General features: G+C 38.7%; 1 protein-coding gene across 1 annotated transcript in view; it reads left to right on the forward strand.

Annotated features, from left to right (window-relative positions):
- Window positions 1-517: 517 nt before the first annotated feature.
- Window positions 518-22,823, forward strand: part of LOC123394209 (phosphatidylinositol 3,4,5-trisphosphate 3-phosphatase TPTE2-like) — a gene marked incomplete at its 3' end in the record, with an annotated part of 30,307 nt that continues 8,001 nt past the window's right edge. The window contains exons 1-3 of the mRNA XM_045087973.1: window positions 518-831; window positions 1,809-1,865; window positions 4,203-4,271. Of these exons, the coding sequence (XP_044943908.1) occupies window positions 1,819-1,865; window positions 4,203-4,271 (116 nt within the window). The remainder of the gene's footprint in view (window positions 832-1,808; window positions 1,866-4,202; window positions 4,272-22,823) is intronic.

Genomic DNA, 22,823 nt, shown 5'->3' on the forward strand with positions numbered 1-22,823 from the left:
TACAGTGTCTTTGACTCTTTCTGAATCTTTTCAATGTAGCACCAATGAATACTACATTCAATGTAGTATCCTTTTTGGCTCCAGTTGCGTTAAAGAAGAACAGGTCCTAGGAGGATCCTTCTTCTGCCTGGTGACTATGAAGCAAAACCTTTCAGAGATTTCCAGAATGCCTGTGTATGAGACTTAGTTGATTGGGTGAAGAAGGGACAGAATGCTATTAAAGACAGGAGGAGGTAGCAGTAGGCAGGGGGCAGAGGAGCCCTCAGGATAAAGAAAGGAGCTAATGAAACCTGGATCCTTCACCCTCCAGAGCTTTGCCACCATGTGAAGCCACTGTCCCAAAGCCACAGTCACGTGGAGGGAGCCCCTGTTCCAGACCTGCCAGTTTCTTGACACCATCTGAGGGCAGGGAAGGCAAGCTTGGGAGGTGAAAGGAGGGCCTGGAGAAGCAGGAAATTAGATGGGAAATAAGGTATACCTGCAAATTGAGGGTGAACTTGAGATCCGTTCCACCATAATAGGCTGTTCCACACTGGCTAGACTCAGTAGTTGAGATCTGTACTTGATCCTTGTGTCATCTGTATTTTATGGACCTAGCAGGTCCATAATACTTATTACAAACATGTAAGTCTTCATTTCTAGGGCAAACGAGATATTAGGTTTCAAATAATTGATTTCCATGTGAACTTTCTAAGTGTCAGTAGATTATAAGTTCAACTAAGAAAGTAAGTCTAGAAGTCATGTGATGTCTTACTGGGTCTGTTTTTAATCCTTTAGTCCTGGCCAGAGTGAATGGACAGCCCCGTCTACCGAAGGACTCTCTGAAGTGATGTGAGCTATTTTGAATACATACATAAATATGTATCTCTACACACAGAAACACACACACACACACACACACACACACACACACACTGAGATTTGGGATGTTTGGTCTCAGGCTCACACATAGGAATACAGAGATCCTGTGATACTCTTTGTATCATCTTCTTATGGTAAGCCACTATATATAATATTCCTTTTATTTTGAAGGGATCTGTAAAAAAGGATGAACAGGTCATACAATCATTTCTTTCTTCTAGGCTTCACCCTTAATACTAACAGCGAAACTGATAGGAAACTAAAATTGACTCTTTCTGTTGCTGTACTTCAGTGGGTTAGGGAAGAAAAATATCTTTTTGGGAAGGAGGGTAGTATTAAAGTATAAGCAGTAAATGGTTTGAGTTGGCAGGATGAAGAGAATTCTTTAGCAGAAAAGATTTGAACTAATAGACCAGATCTGTTTGTGTTTGCCAGCATGTGCAACTGGTTCCCCAAGGCTGGACCTATCATTACATTGGATAAAATCATTGACTAAGACCTGTGGTGTCTAAGATACCATCTGAAGGTTAGGAAAGACATTCATAGTTCCTAAAGAGCACAGATGGACTAGAGGGCCTTTAGGTATTTAGGTTAATCAATAGAAATGTATATCTACACTGAGGTAAATGAATAAGTCCCACCATGAGAGGATGTTGTACACTAGGTCAGATCCAGTAGTAAAGAACTATATTTAAACTTTTAGTCATTAGTTGTTTTTTTTTTTTTTTTTTTTTTTTTTTTTTTTTACAAGTATGAGGTATTCATTATGAATGTATAAAGTCTCATTTCTGGGGGAAATGACATATCAAGTTTCATATAACTGATTGATGTGTAAATTTGTAAAGAGTCAATTATTTTGCAAGTTAGAGAGTAATGTTAAAATTTGAACCAAAATATTTAATTTAGAAAATCATGTAGTCTGACTGTGTCCCTTTTTCATCCCTTAGTACTACTACCATGAGTGAATTTACATCGGGAACTTCTGATGGAATCTCCAAGGAAATGTGAGATATGAACAAAACTATCCACATGTAAATACAAGTATGGGGCAGGGAAGAAAGATTGAGATTTGGGAGATTGATTTGCAGGAGGATCCATGAACTTTAGAGTCTTGGACACCATTTGTAACTTTCTATCCAGTTTGAGTGGAATTTAATAAAAGAGGAACAGGCCATAAGAGGGATGCATCTTATTCCTTGTCTTTTTTCTCCCCCTCAGTTAGTGGCCACCAAAACTCCTAGGAAACTATCCTAATGCTCCATGTGTAAGGCTCTACTATAATGGAAACAAGAGAGCAGAAAAAGCTATTTTGGAGCAGGGAGAAGGTTCAGGAGTAAAGAAATGTACACAAATTTGATTCATTAAGGTTTTTCCCACAGGACTAGGATTCTAATTATAAGCATAGAAAGCCTTATTTGTAGGGAGATATTAAATGCCAAGTTTCAAATGACCAGTTAGGTTAACTTTTAGGTCAACTAGACTGCAAATTGTAGCATAGTATAGATCATTTTCATCTATAAACAAGTCTAGAGAGGCATGAAAAGTCTTAAAATATGCATTTTTAATTCTTTAGCAATGACCAGATTCAGGTGAAAAAGCTAATTTGTGTTGCCCCTTTGATGAAAGGTGAGATATAAACATATGGAGATAGAGGAAGGGAGATACTGAGATTTGTGGAATTAAGGAAAGTATTCATGGCAATGAGTTTCTTTGGTACTTTATCTAAAGTCTTTGCAACTTTCAGTATGTAACTTTCTTTCTCTTTTGCATCTTTTCTGGGGGAAAAAGAACAGATCATAAAAGGAAATAGTCTGTTACCTTTAGTAGCATCCAAAACACTTAGGAAAGTACCAGATTGCCCAAGTATGAGATTCAATGTACTCCCTAAGTATGTGGGCCAAGAGAAGACAGAATTGAATTTGGAGCAAAGAGGACTTAGTGGTGGATAGGGAGCATAGGACCCCTCAGCAGAAAAAAAAAAAAAAAAATGGAGCTAGCAGACGCTGGATGTATCTCTGACCTCCCAGAGTGCTGTCAACATGTGAGTCTGGTGCCCTAAACTTACCATCGCACTGAAGGCAGGTTGGCAGTTACCTGACCCTTTCTGAGGTGCAGGAAAGGCTTCTAGGTTGGGTTAATAGGTGGTTTAGGGACTTGAGAAGGCAGAAAATTACAAGGGCAAGCAAGGTGAGTATCTGCAAACTCAGCTGAATTTGAAGCAAATTTAATCACAAAATGGTATGGGTAATTAAAAGAAGTGTACATAAACCTGATTTATTAATTTTTTCCACAGAACTAAGGTTTTCATTACAAACAACGTTCATTTCCAAGGAAAAATTATATAATACTAGGCTTCAGTGAGCTGATGAAGATGTAATTTTTTGGGGTCAACTACATTATAAATTGTAGAGTAATTGTAACTAATTTGTGTTTAAAAATCACTGTAGAAAGACATGGAGTCTTCCTATGTGTATTTTTAATCCCATAGCTCTGATTTTAGTGTGTTGAAAAAAGTAGCCACCAACGAAAGGTGAAATATAAATATGTAAAGGGAGAGGAAGGGGGATACTAAAGTTTTTGAGATCTAATTAGTTATGAAGTCCTTGTCTCCAAAAGTTATTTAAATCCTATCCAGGGAAAAGATATCCATGATATTTGAAGAGTAGAAGGTGGTAGAGGGACTGAGGTTCTAAATAACTAATTGACATATTTTTAAGAGTTCAGTCAGTTTATATATTGTAGAGCAAATGTATCTAATTTCAACCTAAAAAAAAAGTAAGTCTCTGAAGTCACTTGGTTCCATGTACAGTTTTAATTCTTCATACTGACCTGAATAAAGTGACACCAGAAGTATTTGACTACACTTTAATATATTTCAACTTTCAATGATGGTGCATGAAAGACTACTGATGTCATTTATTTGGGTCAGTGCTATATATACATTGATCTCTCTACATAGAGAGAGAGCCGAAGAAAGAGGGACACAGAGGAAGACAGGCAAAAGACCGAGATAGGAGATAGACTGAGGGTGTGGGGGCGGGGAGGAAAAAAATAGAGAAGGGAGAAGGGTGGGAGGAGGGAGAGAGAGAAGGAGGGAGGTGGGGGAGAGAACGCTAGAGAGATTCACAAAATTTGATCTTGGAAATACCCATGAGAATACAGAGTTTTCTGGACAACAAGTCTAAAGTTTTTTCTAAATATTTAGGTCGTCCAGTGAGCTAAGTCATGTTTACCATATCCTTTAGATTCAAGGAATTGTTTTTGTTTAAATAAATTATCACATTGCTGTTACATGTAGCAAATCTCTAATGACATGTTTTTGCATTTGTTGGCGGTGATAGTATAATGGAACGACTCTCCAGGTTCCATGATGAAGATACTGAAGACAGTGTCTTTCTCAATTCAAATGAGTAAGTCAGTTTGAAGTTTTGAGGAAGGGAGCCATCAGTGGATCTCTTATTTTTGTAAAGGTAGATCTTGTACAGAGGCAAAGAGAAAATCTGAAAAGGTATCAAAATGTTTGAGAGGGGATGTATACAATAATGACTCAAATTGAATTTGCAGATGAGTACCATGCTTGGAAAAAATATTTCTAAAGTTTCACAAATAAGTGTTCTTCTAGTTTAAAAATGTGAAAATATTTTTTAATAGATAATAATTTTAGAGTAAAGTTTTCTTAACAGAGGGTTTCAGAATGCTACTTATTCCTTAGTTGTGTTCCTTCCTCATTTTTCTTCTGGATATATTTTGGTACCCAGAATATATTTTGTGGATTTTTTCTATGAGCACGTGGGACCCAACAAAAGTTGGGTAGTTTTAATCAATTTTCCCTCTGGTCTCCTATAGCTATTATTCTGTAAGTTGTTATATTGTTAATATTTTCCAGAATTTGGAGTAAATTTTTAAATGCTTTTTCTTTTTTAGATTTTATTTTTAAGTAATACCACCCTGATTGTGCCCCATCAGTCTCATCTTGCCTGTTTTTAAATTTTTTCCCTTATTGTTGAGTTTTGAGAGATCTTGATATATGCTGAATACAAGTTTTTTTTTAATTTTTTCAATTTATTTATTTTCAGAAAAACAGTATTCATTATTTTTTTCACCACACCCAGTGCTTCATGCAATCCATGCCCTCTATAATACCCACCACCTGGTACCCCAACCTCTCAACCACCCGCCAATTCAAACCCCTCAGATTGTTTTTCAGAGTCCATAGTCTCTCATGATTCACCTCCCCTTCCAATTTACCCCAACTCCCTTCTCCTCTCTAACACCCCTTGTCCTCCATGATATTCGTTATGCTCCACAAATAAGTGAAACCGTATGATAATTGACTCTCTCTGCTTGACTTATTTCACTCAGCATAATCTCTTCCAGTCCTGTCCGTGTTGCTACAAAAGTTGGGTATTCATCCTTTCTGATGGAGGCATAATACTCCATAGTGTATATGGACCACATCTTCCTCTACAAGTTTTTTTATCAGATGAATCTTTTACAAGTATTTTCTCCCAATCTGTGTTTGTCTTTTTGTTTTTTTAATAGTGTCTTTTGCACAGTGGAAATTTTAAATTTTGAGGAAATCTAATTTTTTCTCATGGTAGGGCTTTGGTGTTCAATCTAAGAAATCTTTTCATAATCCAAGGTGACAAATATTTTCTGCTTTCTTCTAGAAGTTTCACAGTTTCAGGTCTTACATTTAGCTATATGGATCCATTTTGAGTTAATTTTTGTGTACGTTGTGTGATACAGGTTGAAGAGCATTCTTTGTGAAAATGTATGTCCAGTAACTCCACTATGGTTTCTTGTAAGATTCTCTTTTGTCCATAGAATTGCCTTTGCATTTTTGTTGAAATCAGTTGCCCATATAAATCTATAGGGGTCTATTTCTGATCTCTCTTTTGTTCTACTCTTCTGTGTGTCTGTTCTTTCCTTAATACCACATTGTCCTATTTAACTTTAGAGTAAATGCTCAAATCACGTAGTGGCATTACTCTGCCTTTCCATTCAAATTTTACAATCAGGTTGTCAATATCTATAAAAAATAATGCTGTGATTTTTAAAAAGATTTTGTTGAATGTATAAATTGGTATGTGGAAAATTAACATCGATATTGAAATTTCTAATAATGAACATGATACATTTCTTATTTGGACCATGTTTTCTTTTCTTTCATCATGTTTTATAATTTTCAGCATGCACATCTTGCATATATTTTGTTAATTTATACCAAAGTATTTCATGGGCTTTGGTGCTAATATAAATGGTACAGTTGCTTACATTTCTATTTTTCAATGTTTTATTGCTCATCTATAGAAATATAATTGAATTTTATATATTGGCCTTTACTTGGTAACTTTTTTAAATTTACATTTTAGTTCCATTAACTTTTATGCAGATTCCTTGGGATATTCTTGGTAGAACAAGCATATCATCGGCAAATAGGGGGAGTGTTATTTCTTTCTTTCTAATCTTTATTTCTGTTACTTCCTTTCTTTGCCTTATTGCACTGTCTAGGGCCTCCAATACAACTTTGAATAGAAGAAAGTGTGAACTGACAGCCTAAATTCCTAATCACTGGAGAAAAAAGTCAGTCTTTCACCATCAAGATTGCCATTAACTGTAGCAATGGCTATGGCTTTTTGTAAATGGTGCTTGTCATGTTAAGGAAGTTTCTTCTATTTGCAATTCTGCAGTTCACTGAAAGTTTTTTTTTAAAGATTTTATTTATTTATCAGAGAGAGAGAGAGGAGGAGAGAGCGAGCACAGGCAGACAGAATGGCAGGCAGAGGCAAAGGGAGAAGCAGGCTTCCCTCTGAGCAAGGAGCCCGATGTGGGACTCGATCCCAGGACGCTGGGACCATGACCCGAGCAGAAGGCAGCTGCCTTAAAAAAATAACATTTTTTTATTGGATGAAGAGGCTGTCTTTTTTTTTGTGGAAATCTCATTCTTTCCTGCTTTGTCGAAGATTAGTTGACCATAGATTTGAGGGTCTATTTCTGGGCTCTCTATTCTGTTCCACTTGATCTATGTGTCTGTTGTGCCAGTACCATGCTGTCTTGATGAGACAGCTTTCAAATAGAGCTTGAAGCCCCATGGATGGAACTAGAGCGTATCATGCTTAGCGAAATAAGTCAAGCAAGAGAAAGACAACTATACATATGATCTCCCTGATATGAGGAAGTGGTGATGCAACATGGGGGCTTAAGTGGGTAGGAGAAGAATAAATGAAACAAGATGGGATTGGGAGGGAGACAAACCATAAGTGACTCTTAATCTCACAAAACAAACTGAGGGTTGCTGGGGGGAGGAGGTTAGGGAGAAGGGGGTGGTATTATGGACATTGGGGACGGTATGTGCTTTGGTGAGTGCTGTGAAGGGTGTAAACCTGGTGATTTACAGACCTGTACCCCTGGGGATAAAAATATATGTTTATAAAAAAATAAAAAAATTAAAAAAAAAAAATTTTTTACATTGTGAAAATTAATAAAGGAAATCTCACTAAAACAGATTTGTGAAGTTTGGCAAGGGGAGCTCTCATACCCTAACACTTGCAGTCAGTTGCACATCCAACAGAAAGAGACTGCAAATCAATACTAACACAGCCCAGCCAAGAGAAATTGTCACAACTCAACCAATGAAGAACCACTATACTTAAGCCCTCCAATTTATTCTCTTACTTTTACTGTTTACAACCAACCAGTTTATTGTTTACTTTTAGTTTATAACAACCCCTTCCAACTTCCCCCTTTCCTCTTTAAAAGAGTGTTTCTCTCCTTTGTGGTTTTGCCATAGCTTGCTTGTCCTGGATTGCAATTCTCTGCTCTTCCCAAATGAATCCATTTTTGCTGGTAAAATAACTGGTAATTTTATATTTTTTCTTTTAAAATATTTTTAAATTTAAGTTTATTTTTACTTAGTGATCAAAAATGGGATCCAAAAAAAAAAAAAAAAAAATGGGATCCAGGGAAGACCCCCAACAGCTCTGAGGCTGGTGAGCAAACAAACAGGTGCCAGTACCCACAGAGCCAATTCCTGAATAAACTCATTTTTGCTGGTAAAATAACTGGCAGTTTTATTATTTTTATTTTTTAAAATATTTTTTACATTTGAATTCAATTTAATTAACATACACTGTATTATTAGTTTCAGAGGTAGAGTTCAGTGATTCATCAGTTGCGTATAACATCAAGTGCTCATTCCATCAAGGGCCCTCCTTCATGACCATCACCCACTTACCCCATTGCCCCGCACCAACCCTCCAGTAACCCTGAGTTTGTTTCCTAGAGTTGTGAGTTTCTTATGGTTTGTTACCCCCTCTGTTTTCATCTGATTTTTCCTTCCCTTCCCCTATGTTCATCTGTTTTGTTTCTTAAATTCCACATATGAGTGAACTCCTATATTTGCCTTTCTCTGACTTATTTTGCCTAGCATAATACCCTCTAGTTCCATCCACGTCATTGCAATAGCAATATTTCATTCTTTTTGATGGCTGAATATTATTCCATTGTATATATACACCACATCTTCATTATCCATTCATCTGTTGATGGATATGTGGACCCTTTCCATAGTTTAGCTATTGTGGACATTGCTGCTATAATCATTGGGGTGCATGTGCTTCTTTGAATCACTGTATTTGCATCTTTTGGTTAGATACCTAATAGTGCAATTATTGGGTCGTAGGGTAGTTGTATTTTTAACTTTTGGGGGAACATCCATACTCTTTTCCAGAGTGGCTGCACCAGTTTCCATTCCCACCACCAGCATAAGAGGGTTTTCCCTTTCTCCACATCTTTGCTAACATCTGTTGTTTCCTGAGTTGTTAATTTTAGCCATTGTGACTGGTGTGAGGTGGTATCTCATTGTGGTTTTGATTTGTATTTCCCTGATGGCAGTTCTATTTTTAAGGTTAACATTACTTGGTGATCAGAAATGGGATTCAGAGAAGACCCCCAACAGCTCTGAGGCTGGTGAGCAAAGAGGTGCTGGTACCCACAGAGCCAATTGTGCTCACTGCTTTCTTGCCCACCCTGGGGTTTGAGGGTAAGTTTTCTCCTGGATTTTGAGCTTTACACTTTGTGTTCAAGCTCTTCAGACTTTATTCAGGATCTGTTTCAAGGTCTTGTGTTTTGTATTTGTGTTTTTTTATTTGAAAGTACTCATTTGGCCTTTGGTCCAACTCTTTTTCAGAACCAGACTCTCCCTGTTGGAACTGTGCATTTGAACTGTGTTGGCCTTTGGTCTGACCCCCTTTGGGGACTGGACCATTCCATGAGGAACTGTGCCTGTTGGAATTACACAAGCCTTTAGTCTGACTCCTGTTTGGGATCAGATTGCTCCTACTGAACTGTGCTATCCTTTGGTCTGACTCCTTTTTGGAACCACATTTTACTACTGGAACTTTGCTGGCTTTTGGCCGGATTCCTTCTAGAACCACGCTGCTCCTACTGACACTGCTGTTTAAGAGTTTATCTCTTTGCTCTAAAGAAAAACCTCTAAGAAATGGGATGCCGGTCATCAAAACGCTCTGAGGGCTGCCTCCTCTTTTCCTCCTTCACCACTATGGGCACTCTGTTGGTTTTATATTTTCAAACTATGGTCCCTTCACATGTAATTTATCACTAAGTGTACTGACCTGACCAAAAATAATTTATAACTTAAGTGGCCTTATAAGAAATTTTAATATCCCCAAACTTGTTTTACTCAAAATTAAGTTAGAAAGTCATGGCTCCATGTGGGCCTGGGACCCAGGAGTTAGGGGCAATAACAGGAGGAAAGTGAACAAACCTCAATGACAAAGTTTCTACTCAAAAGTTTGCCTCAGTTTGAAAATATGACTCTTGGTGAGGCCCAAGGTCTGTACTGATACATCAGCTGCTTTTGCAACAGCTCCTTTCTGGTGTCATGCACGCATCTCAAAATCACCATCAGGCCCAAAACTGCACTTGCCCTCCCCCTCATCACCCCATCTGCTTCTCCTTTTCTATTCCATCTCGGTGAGCACAGCCCCCACCCACTCCATCCTCTGGCCTCAGAAACCTCAAGATGGCCTTTGACCTCTCCCTTATCCTCACTCCTGCGTTAAACCAGATCCTGCTTATTATTTTGAATTTCTCCCCTGCCCCATTTCCTCCTATTTGCATCTCTATTTCTACTGTCCTAAATCAGATTATTACTACCTCTTGCCTGCCATGAAACAATGGTCACCCTTGGGTTTCTGTTCTGCCAGGACATCCCACACATCAACCAAAGAGGGCTAGTTTGCTGAAAAACAACAACTCAGATAATATGCTTCCTGCTCAAAAACCTCTACTCTCTCCCTACTACAGATGGAAAAAAATATAAATTCTTAAACCAAAATTTTAAGATCTTCTTTGTGATGAGCTGAATTGTGTCCCTCCACCCCAAATTCATATGTTGAAGACCTAACCCTCAGTACCTAAGAACTTGAATAAACATTTTCCCAAAGAAGACACACAAATGGCCAACAAGTACATGAAAAGATACTCAACATAACCAATCATCAGAGAAATGCAAATTGAAACCACAATGAGATACTAGTTCACACCTGCCAGGATGCTATTATCAGAAAGAGATAACAAGTGTTGGCCAAGATATGGAGAGAAGGGAATCCTTGTAAACTGGTGCAGCCACTGTGAAACACAGTATGGAGATTCCTCAAGAAATTAAAAATAGAGCCACCATATGATCCAGCAGTTCCACTTCTGGGTACATATGCAAAGGAAATGAAATCACTATTTCAGGAGCTATTCATACCCTCATGTTCACTGCATATTATTCACAGTGGCCAAGGTATGGAAACAAACTCAGCATCCAACAACAGGCGAATGGATAAAGTAATGAGGCCTATATACATAAACGATGGCATATTGGCCTTTTAAAAGAAAGAAATCCTCAATGAAACAAGATGAGATTGGGAGGGAGACAAACCATAAGTGACTCTTAATCTCACAAAACAAACTGAGGGTTGCTGGGGGGAGGGGGGTTGAGAGAAGGGGCTGGGGTTATAGACATTGGGGAGGGTATGTGCTTTGGTGAGTGCTGTGAAGTGTGTAAACCTGGCGATTCACAGACCTGTACCCCCGGGGATAAAAATATATGTTTATAAAAAATAAAAAATTAAAAAAAAAAAAGAAAAGAAAGTCATGGCTCCAAAACAAACAAACAAACAAACAAAAAACTGAATGAGATACCTCCTTTAAATGGTACCTTGAGGCTTTCAGATGTTTTCAGGACTCTGTTTTGCCTCTTTGTGAAATACTATTTCTTTATTTTTCAAAAAATTTCATTATATTCACTTAGCCAACATATAGTACATCATAAGTTTTTGTTGTAGTGTTCAATGATTCATTACTTGTGTATAATATCTCTAAATTAATTGAGGCAAACAAGCAATTGAAAGGGGTCAAAATGGCTTCTGAGGCCTCACCCCATTCCCTGGGCCACCCACCCCTTGGTTGCAGACAGTAGAAGTCACCTTGTGCTCAGGCCCCAACTCTGGTGTCACTTTCCTCTATTCTCTCTATAGAACTTGCATTTTCCTCCTAATGTATCCCCATTCCTCCTCTCCTGAAACTATCAAAACCTGCCTCTTTAAAGTTAAGTCTAGTGAGTACCTAAATAAACCTCAGGTTTCCCATATTCCCTTGACTAAGTCCAAAATGAGACCCATAATTAAAGTTTCTTGAAGTGACTGGTACATGCATGCAGCAGTCCATCTTGATGACAGCACATGCCAGGGGCGATTCTATTTTGCAGAACTGCTTGTCTCATTTGGAAACTCTCCAGTGAGGAGGGTGACTGCCTTATGGGTGGAATTAAAGGTGGTAGTCATGTGTTTGGCTAAAGCTTATACCTGCATTCTACATCAGTGGTCAGCCACAGAAGGGGAGAGAATGGACAGGGGTTGGAACCACCAAGATGTTCTGTTGGTTCTATGTCAGGCCCTGACCACCTCCCAGTTGGTAGGCTTCTCCTATAAGTGGGTGAGTATGTGGCCTGGCAGGTAGGGGCACCCCATATTCAGCACTTAGTCTAGTTATAGGGTAAGTAGGGCCTGCCATGAGTACCACATGCCCAAAGCCATCCCCACAGAGAGGGGAAGGCACCAACAGGAGTGGATGCTTGTTTCCATAGTCAGGTACCAGCAATGATGAGTAAAGTGTAACTGCATTGTTGTGTGGGGATCCATCCTACATTATGACCTGTAGCATCTGTGGTCCTGTTGTGCCTCTCTATGCAAATGGGACTATTCCCATGATTTGAACCAATGTTGCATTTAATCACCCCAAAAAACCCATTTAATCATCCCATTTAATCATCCCAAAAGCCATCCCATACCTATTCTATACGTAGAATCTTATTTAACTGTTCCCATATCAAGGGGAAAATTTTGCTCTTTGTGTCTTCCTGGGCAGGGAGCCTGGATACCTAGTGAATATGGGTCCATCCAAGTAGGGGAAAGAAAGTGTTATACCACGTATAAAAGCATTCCCAAGTGCTTTGGAGGGCAGCTTAAATTTGTCAAAGGAGGCCCATGGTCGCTGATAGGGGGAGTTCACTACACACCCAGTAGTTGGTCTTTTTCTATAAGAAGTTGTGGTCAGGGTCCATTAGGTAAATGGGTTTCCTGTGCAGAATCTAAGGGCAAAAAGTAAGATGCTGAGTAGGCACCAGAAAAGGCTAGTGACAACTGACCTATAGAATCAGGAGGGGTGGGTGTTCCTGGATAACCCCACCCCTGGCCTCAGTCTAGCTCCAAACTGACTGTACCAAATTGTTAGCTCCTTTTCTGCTACATGGCAGGACAAACTTGGAAAGGATAGTGGGGTTATAATAATTCTCTGTAGGGCCGTTATGATAGTATCCCTTTCATCATGAGAGGCCTATTGGGGGGGTGCATGTGCTTCTTTGTTTTCAGTGGATGGGGGGTGAAGAAAAATGGGGGGGGTGGTTGGGGTCTTATTCTATCCCTATCCTACAGGACTGAAAACCCAAAACACTGTACACTTGTTTGTCATTTCCAGCACTACATAGTTACATGTTCTGCTATAGATAGATCTTGTGGCAAGGGCAGTAAAAGGTTATCTTGTGTCCCTACATGCAGCAAAGAGCATCTTCCTGCATGCTGTCTACTTGTATTCTAAGGGTGACATCAGGGGTCCTTGAGCAAGTAGAGTATAGGCACTATTGGAATGTATATATTTATTTAATGTCTGTATAACTGTTGACAGGTGGTGTTTCCAAAAGGCCAACTGAGCTGTACTGGGATTACATGGTAGATGAAGATGCCAATGGACATCTTGAGCTTTGGCCCCCTTTGCACTTTATGTCCTGTGAAATGGGAGCCTTGGTTGCTGTCAGTATCAGTGGGCACCCTGTATGTAACACACAGCTGTTCCAGGCCACAGATGGTGGCCTTCTGTGTGGCATACTTGGTGGGGTTGGCTTGCAGGAGTCCTGAATAAGTGTCATGCATGTCAAAGCCTAATGTCAGCCATCAGAGAGTGGCAGGGGACCAGTCAATCTGCTATCTCTGAATGGAGTGCTCTGTTTTCTTCCCCACTACCTGTCTGTGTCTCTTGACAAAGGTCATGGTTGTTCCTGGGCACAGGTTGGGCTTTGTCGGTAGATGGTTACAGTGTCTTGGTAATGCAGTGGTAAGTCCCAGTTCTTAACACCTGCCCACAAGGTCTGTTGTCCTCAATTTCCCATGTTGTATAGCTAGGTGGCATTGTCTTCTTTTGGCAAGTCTTCTAGGAGGCAGATGTGGCCCAACTCATCGTTCTGTTGATTACCAGGTGGGGTGTGTGCAGTGTGTGCATCTACATGGTAAACAGTAGTGTTCATACCTTGTATGCACTGGAGTTCCACATGTTGATTCCCCAGCATGGGTGCCCTGTCACCATCTAGTCCTGTGCCTTCCATTGAAGAAATCATATGGTTGGTCCCTTATAGATTTCCCAGATTCTGTGCATAGAACAATGGAATTGGGCTCATGAAGTGCTTATGTTGTTTGCAGTTCAGCCCATTGACTTCTATGTCTGGCACCAGAGTCCATTAGATAGTTTCAGTTGAGGGTTGGATGGCAGTAGCTGTCCAGGTGCAGAGGTCACACCTTGCTGACCCTTGCTGACTCTACAGGCATGATCAGGGATTGGTAACTGTAAAGAATGGCAACTGTGGTGGCTTTGCAACCTCAGTTAATGGCTTTCCTTCAGAGGTGACATGAGTCAACAGGCCAAGAATGGAGTGTGGCTCCACACTAAGAGGGCTATTTGTCAAGGTACTGTGTTGTTGCAAGTAGGCATGCCATTTAGCTGCAGTCTGGATTTGGGCAATATCTGACTTGGGCTCTTGGAATGTATCCTTTAGCCATGCTGCTATAGGATGCTGAGTGCAAATGGTCACTGGGATCCTGTTAGTCATGTCTTCTACTTGCCGTAAGGCATGGTAATTAGCCCACAGTTGTTCTAAAATGCATTATCATGCTTCAGTTCCTTTCCATAACAGTGACCAGAAGCCTTACAGTATGCATTTGTGCCCTTGCCATTGCCATAAATTCCATCAAAACCCTTCTGGGTAACTGACTCCATCCAGTCAAGTGGCTGCCCCTGTACATGAACGCTTAAGTCTTGGATCTGTGTAACAGCCACCTTGGCTTCTTCAAATGCTTCTCTTTCCTTTGAAGACCAATCCCAATGGGCTTCTGTTCTTACAAATCTATAAAGGTGCTGAAGCTCTTGAGCCATGCAAAGGATAAATGGATACCAAGAGCTTAAGGAACCTAAGAAAGTTTGCAGCTGTGTTATGGTGTGGTGAGATGTGGATATCCTTGTATCTTATCAATAACTGCTACAGGAACAACTTCTTTTAAAAAAAATTCTAGTATAAGTATAAGTAACGTGCAGTGTTTAATAGTTTCAGGTGTACAATACAGTGATTCAGCAATTTTATACATTACTCAGAGCTTATTATTTTAAATGTACTCTTTAATCCTCTTCACCTATTTTACCTATGCCCACCTACTTCTCCTATGGTAACCGTCAATTAGTTCTCTATATCTAAGAGTCTGATTTTTGTCTTTTTATTTCCTTATCTGTTTGTTTTGCTTCTTAACATCCACAAATGAATGATTTCATACAGTATTTGTCTTTCTCTGACTTATTTTACTCAACATTATATTCTCTAGATCTGTATATGTTGTTGCAAATGGCAAAATTTCATTTTTTATGTCTGGATAATATTCCATTGTATGTATATATATACCACCTCTTCTTTAGCCATCCATTTATCAATGAACACTTGGGCTGCTTTCATAAATTGGCTACTGCGAATAATGCTTTAATGAACATAGCAATGCATATATCATTGGAATTCATGTTTTTCAAATACAGTTGTGAAATTACTGGTTCATATGGTAATTCTATTTTTAATTTTTTGAAGAACTTCCATCTGTTTTCCACAGCAACTGTACCAGATGGTATTGTCACCGATCGTGTTCAGGGTTCCTTTTTCTCCCCACCCTCGCTAACAACTGTCATTTCTTGTGTTGTTGATTTTAGCAATTCTGACAGATGTGAGAAGATATCCCATTGTAGTTTTGATTTACATTTCCCTAATAATGTCTGATGTTGAGGATATTTTCCTGTGTCTGTTGGCCATCTGTAGGTCTTTTTTGGAGAAATGTCTGTTCATCTGCTCATTTTTAAATTGGATGTTTTTTTGGTTTTTAATGTTGAGTTGTATTTGTTTTTACATATTTTGGATAATCCTTTAACAGATATGTCATTTGCAAATAACCTCTCCCAGTTAGCAGATTGTCTTTTTGTTTGTTTGCTTCCTTCATTTTCCAAAAGCTTTTTATTCTGTTATCATCCCAATAATTTAATTTTGCTTTTGTTTCCCTTACCTTAGGAGATATATCCTGGAAAATGTTGCTATGGTTGAGGGCAAAGAAATTACTGCCTGTATTTTCTTCTATAGCTTTTATGGTTGAGGTCTCACATTTACGTCTTTAATCTACTGCAAGTTTATTTGTGTGTATGGTGTAAGAAAGTGACCCAGTTTCCCTCCTTTTCATGTAGCTGTCCAGTTTTCCCAACATCATTTGTTAAAGAGACAATCTTTTTCCCCATTGTATATTCTAGTCTCCTTTGCTGTAGATTAGTTGACCACAAAAGCCTGGGTTTATTTCTGGGCTCTCTAATATGTTCCTTTTGTCTACATCTCTGTTTTTGTGCCAGTACTATACTGTTGTGATTACTATAACTTTGTAGTATATCTTGAAATCTGGGATTGTAATATGTTCCACTTTGCTGTTCTTTGCAAGATTGCTTAAGTCATTTGAGTTCTCTTGTGGTTCCATACAACAGTTTAGGATGCTTTTGTTCTAATTCTATAAAAAATGCTTTTGATATTTTGATAGGGATTGCATTAAATGTATAGATTGCTTTTGGGTAGTATGTCTATTTTAATAATATTTGTTTTCCCAAACCACAAGCATGGAATATCTTTCCCTTTGTTTGTGTCATCTTCAACTACTTTAATCAATGTTTGAAAGTTTTCAGAGTATATTCTTCCTTCTCCTTGGTTAAGCTTATTCCTAGGTATTTTTTACTCCTTTTGGTGCAGTTGTAAATGGGATTGTTTTCTTAACTTTCCTGCTACTTTATTAGTGCTTAGACATACAACAAATTTCTATATGTTAATTTGGTATTCTAGGACTTTAATGACTTCATTTATCAGTTCTAGGAGTTTTTGGTATAGTCTTTAAGGCTTTCTATATATAATATTGGATTACCTGCAAATAGAGACTAACTTTCTCCTTACCAATTTAGATGGCTTTTATTTTTTTTTTTCTTGTCTGATTGCTATGGCTAGGACTTTGAGCACTATGGTGAATAAAAGTGGTGAGAATAGACATCCTTTTCTTGTTCCTGACAGGGGAAATTCTCCCAGTCTTTCACCATTAAATATAGTATTAGTTGTGGGTTTGCATATATGGCCTTTATTATATGGAGGGATATTTCATCTAAACCTGTTTTGTTGAGTTATTATCATGAATGGATGCTATATTTGTCGAGTGTCTTTTCTGCATTGATTGAAATGATCATATATGTATCATCCTTTCCCTGGTTGATGTGTTGTATCACAGTGATTGACTTGAAATATTGAATCACTCTTGCATCCTTGAAATAAAGCCTGCTTGGTTTTGATGGCAAGTTCTTTTTAATCTATTGTTGGATTTGGTCTGTTAGCATATTGAGGATTTTGGATCTATGGTCTTCAGTGATATTGGCCAGTAATTCTTTTTTGTAGTGTCTATCTGGTTTTGGTATCAGGGTAATGGTGGCCTCATAGAAGGAATTTGGAAGCTTTTCTTCCTCTTCTATTTTTGGAATAACTTGGGAAGAATAGTTATTAACTGTTCTTTAAATGTTTAATGGAATTCATCTGTGAATCCACCTGGTCCTGGAGTTTTATCAGGAGTATTTTCAATGACTTAATCAATTCCATGCTAGTAATTGGCCTGTTCAAATTTTCTATGTCTTCCTGATTCAGTTTTGGGAGGTTCTATTTCTAGGATTTATCCATTTCTTCTACGTTGTCCAATTTGTTCACATATCATTTTTCATGAGATTTTCTTATAAACATTTGTAATTTTGTGGAGTTGTATCTCCCCTCCTTCATTTCTGAATGTATTTATTTGTGTGTACTCACTGCCATGTCCTCTTTCACTCTCACTCTAGCTCTTTCTTTTTGAGTTTGGCTAAAGGCTCATCAATCTTCTTGATCCTTTCAAAGAACAAGCTCCTGGTTTCATTAATCTGTTCTATTGTTTTTAAGTCTCCATTTCACTTATTTCTACTCTAACCTTTATTGTTTCCTTCCTTCTGCTGGCTTTGGTTTTGTCCTTTTTCCAGCTCCTTTAGGTGTAAGGTTAGGTTGTTTATCTGAGGTATTTCTTGCTAATTGAGGTAGGCCTGTATTGATATAATCTTTCATCTTAGTACAGCTTTTGATGCATCCCAAAGATTTTGGACCATTGTGTTTCATTTTCATTTGTCTTCATGTATTTTTTAATTCCTCTTTGATTTCTTGGTTGACTCATTCATTGTTTAGTCAGCATTGTTTAGTTATTTTTAGTTTAAATTTTAAAATTTGATTAAATTTTTTTTTAATTTTTAATTTACTTTTTAAAAAATTTTTTCAATTTATTTATTTTCAGAAAAACAGTATTCATTATTTTTTCACCACACCCAGTGCTCCATGCAATCCATGCCCTCTATAATACCCACCACCTGGTACCCTAACCTCCCACCCCCCCCGCCACTTCAAACCCCCCAGATTGTTTTTCAGAGTCCATAGTCTCTCGTGATTCACCTCCCCTTCCAATTTACCCCAACTCCCTTCTCCTAACACCCCTTGTCCTCCATGATATTTGTTATGCTCCACAAATAAGTGAAACCATATGATAATTGACTCTCTCTGCTTGACTTATTTCACTCAGCATATTTTTTATTTATTTTCGGCATAACGGTATTCATTATTTTTTCACCACACCTAGTGCTCCATGCAATCCGTGCCCTCTATAATACCCACCACCTGGTACCCCAACCTCTCACCCACCCGCCAATTCAAACCCCTCAGATTGTTTTTTAGAGTCCATAGTCTCTCATGGTTCACCTCCCCTTCCAATTTCCCCCAACTCCCTTCTTCTAACTCCCCATGTCCTCCATGCTATTTGTTATGCTCCACAAATAAGTGAAACCATATGATAATTGACTCTCTCTGCTTGACTTATTTCACTCAGCATAATCTCTTTGAGTCCCATCCATGTTGCTACAAAAAGTTGGGTATTCATCCTTTCTGATGGAGGCATAATACTTCCATAGTGTATATGGACCACATCTTCCTTATCCATTCGTCCATTGAAGGGCATCTTGGTTCTTTCCACAGTTTGGCGTCCATGGCCATTGCTGCTATAAACATTGGGGTTTTAAATTAAAAAATTAAAAGAAATTTTTTTCTTGTGATTATATTTCTGGTTTTGTACTATGTGGTTGGAAAAGATGCATGATATGATTTCAATCCTTTTGAATCCTTTGAGATTTGATTTCTGGCCTAACATGTGATCTATTCTGGCGAATGTTCCAAAAATAATATGTATGCTGCTGTTCTAGGATGGAATGTTCTGAATCTATGTGTTAGGTCCCTCTAGTCCAATGTGTGATTTAAAACTACTGTTACCTTGTTAATTTTCTGTCTGGATGATCTATCCATTGATGTAAGTGGGATGTTAAAGTCCCCTACTGTTATGTTATTACTCTCAATTTCTCACTTTATGTCTGTTAATAGTTGCTTTATGGATTTAGGTGCTCCTAGGTTGAGTACCTAATTGGTTATATTTGGATGCATACAATTATGCCTTCTTGTTGGTTTGTTCCCTTTATGTTTATGTCTCTGTCTCTTGTTACAGTCTTTGTTTAAAATCTGTTTTTCTGATCTAAGTATTGCTATCCTGGACTTTTGCTTCCATTTGCATAGTAAATATTTTTCCATCCTCTCACTTTCAATCTACATGTCTTTAGATCTGAAATGAGTCTCTTGTAGGCACCATTTACAGATAGGTCTTGTGCTTATCCATTCAGTCACCCTGTGTCTTTTTATTAGAGCAGGTAGTCCGTTTGCCTTCTAAGTAATTATAAATAGGCATGTACTTACTGCCATTTTGTTACTTGTTTTATTTTTTATTCTTTTTAGATTTTATTTATTTGAGAGAGAGAGAGAGAGGAAGTGAGAGAGAGCATGAGCAATGCCAGGGGAGAGGGATAAGCAGACTCCCATCTGAGCAGAGAGCCAGATGTGGGGCTTGATCTCAGGACCCTGAGATCATGACCCGAGCAGAAGGCAGATGCTTAACTGACTGAAACACCCAGGTGCCCCTTTGTTACTTGCTTTGTAGTTATTTTTGTAGTTCTTCTCTTGCTTTCTTCAGTTGTGGCTTAATGGTTCATAAAGTGATATGCTTGGATTCCTTTCTCTTTATTTTTTTGCATAATTACAGGTTTTTGATTTGTGGTTATCATTAGGTTCATGTCTAACATCTTTTGCATATGGCAGTCTATATTAAATTGATGGTAGCTTAAATTTGAACCCTTTCTAAAAGCACTATATTTTTACACCTCCCACCACATGTTATGTATGTGATGTCAGACTTTATATCCTTTTATTTTATGAATCCCTTGACTGATTTTTATAGGTGCAATTGATTTTACTGCATTTTGCTTTACCTCTATACTGGCTTTATAACTAATTTACTACTTATTATGTTTGTAATTATATGTGAAATATTTTCCTTTCATGATTTTCTAATTCTTGATAATGGCCTTTTCTTTCCACAAAAAGAATTTCCTTTAATGTTTCTTGTAAGACTGGTATAGTAGCAATGAACTCCTTTCACTTTTTTTTTTTTTTTTTTTTGAAGAACTATTCATTTCTCCTTCTATCCTGAAAGAGAGCCTTGCTGAGTAGAGTGCTCTTAAGGGCAGGTTTTTTTCTTCTCAGCACTTTGAATATATTATGCCACTTCTGGCCTCAGAGTTTCAGCTGAAAAATCAGCTGATAGACTTATGGGGTTTCCCTTTTATGTAACTGCTTTATTTTTCACTTGCTGCTTTAAGATAAAATCTCTTTACCACTACCTTCTACCTTTTTAATTGTTATGTATCTTGGTGTGGACCTCTATGTATTGACTTTATTGGGGGCTCTCTGTGTCTACTGGATCTAGATGTCTGTTACTATCCCCAAATTTGGGAAGTTTTCATCTGTAATTTCTTCAAATTTTGCCCCCTTTTCTTTCTGTTCCCCTTTTGGGATTTCTATAATGTGAATGTTAAGTTATTATGTTTGATGATTTTGCTGAGTTCCTATCCTCTTCATATTTTTATTCTTTTGTGTTGTTGTTTAGCTTGATTGCTTTCTGTTACTCTATGTTCCATCTTGCTGATTGATTCTTCTGCCTCCTATGCTCTATTTATTCCCTCTAGAATATTTTTAATTTTGGTTATTGAGTTCTTTACCTCTGGTTGGTTCTTTCTTATATTTTATAGCTCTTTTTTGAAGGTCTCCCTGAGATCCCCCACTCTTTTTTTAAGTCCAGAAATTATCTTTATGACCATTAATTTGAGTTTTTTTTTCTTTTAAATCAAGCATATTGCTTATCTCTGTCTCATTTTAGCTCTTTTGCTCTTGTTTTTTCCTGTCCTTTCATTTAGGACACATTTTTCTGTTTCCTCACTTTAAGTAACTTCCTGTGTTTGTTTCTATGTATTAGGAAAGTCAGTTATGTCTCCTGACTTTGAAAGTAGGAACCTTATGAAGAAGAGGTTCTGTGGTGCCTGTTTACCAGAAACAGGTGCTTCAGGGGTTTCTCCTATGTGGATTCCATGTACTCTACTGTTGTAGGCTAAGCCTCACTTTCCTTCAGTCCAGTTGGCTACAATGGCCTGTTGGCTACAATTTGCCTGTTGTAGGCTGGCTTAGGTCACTCTGCTGTCAAGGGGCCAGTCTGGGACTGCCGTGGACTTGCAGTTGGGTGGTATCAGCAGTCAGACAAGATGCCTGCCCTTAACTCATTTGCTGGGGCTGCAGTCACACTGAACTCAGGGCACTCTCCCTGTGCTGCTGAGAGGCTTTGGTTGGTAGGTGAGACCTGCAGACTAACGAGATACCAGCCTCCAACCCATCTACCAGAACTACAGTGACCCCAAACTGTTGGTTTATCTCCCTGTGCTGCCCCCTGGCAGGTTCTTGTTGACAGATGGGTCTGGCAATCTGATCAGATGCCTGTCCTTATCTATCTGTTTGGGTGGCACACGCATTGATTGACAGGGCACCCTGCACTGCCAATTATAAGGTTCAGCTGTTGGGCCTACAGTAGAACTAATGTGTGTAGTTATCTTCCCTTTCCCTTTACCTTCCATCCTTAGGGCAGGTGTCATTTTGAAGGCAGCCCCTCTAAGTTGGGCATGTTGGATGTGGCAGATCCACAGGAGAATACAAGGGTAGGGGACATGCTGTTGGCAGGGTAGCTGTAAAGTATTTTCACTGGTTCCTATAAGTGCCAGGCTATCTAGGCTAGGGAGGGGGCAAATGGTCCCACCAGCTCTTTTGTTCTTGGGGAAGTCTAAGGATCACTGCTCTCCAGCACATACTCTGAGATTAATAAATAAATCTCCTTCACTATACCCCAGATACTTTTCAAACTGCTGCTTCTATGCTTATCTCAGTGGGATTGCTTGTTTTTCTTGCTCCTTAAGGGCAGGGACTCAGTTTCCTATTGCCCTCTGGCTCTCTTAAACTAAGCCGACTGATTTTTAAAGTACCCCAAATTAAGTCCTGCTGGTTGCACAAACTCACAAAGTTAAACCCTACTGGCTTTCAAAGCCAAATGTTATGGGGCTTGTATTCTCATTGCATGTCCCCCAAGTCTGGGGTAACTTCTCTGGAGTCTCCTTCTCTCTCTTTTCCATGTTTGTGGGGTCCCTCTTATTTGCAGTTAGTCTTAGCAGAAGTTTTGTTTCCCACTGTATCTCCACCCCACCTCCACTTTTCAGTGTGGCCTCCTCTCTATGATGACCTGTGGAAGGTCTCTTCTGTCAGTCTTCAGGTCATTTTCTGGGTTAGTTACACTGACACGGCTACTATATTGGAATGTCCAAGGGAAACTTAGGATCCTCTTACTCCATCACCTTCCCAGAAAAAAATAGGGAAATTAAAGCCTCCCTTTCATGCCTTGTGATTCTGTCAGGCATGGGTTCTGTATTGTCACTTTGTCAAGTAAATTCTGAAATATTGTTACATTTCCTCACTACCCAGAGATCCACTCAGTGTGTGATCAGAAGGGTGTGTTTTAAGAAAATGGCAGCCTCAGGGC

Source organism: Mustela putorius, unplaced genomic scaffold, assembly GCF_011764305.1.
Source record: "Mustela putorius furo isolate JIRA1106 unplaced genomic scaffold, ASM1176430v1.1 tig00001975_pilon_pilon_pilon, whole genome shotgun sequence".
NCBI classification, from domain to species: Eukaryota; Metazoa; Chordata; class Mammalia; order Carnivora; family Mustelidae; genus Mustela; species Mustela putorius.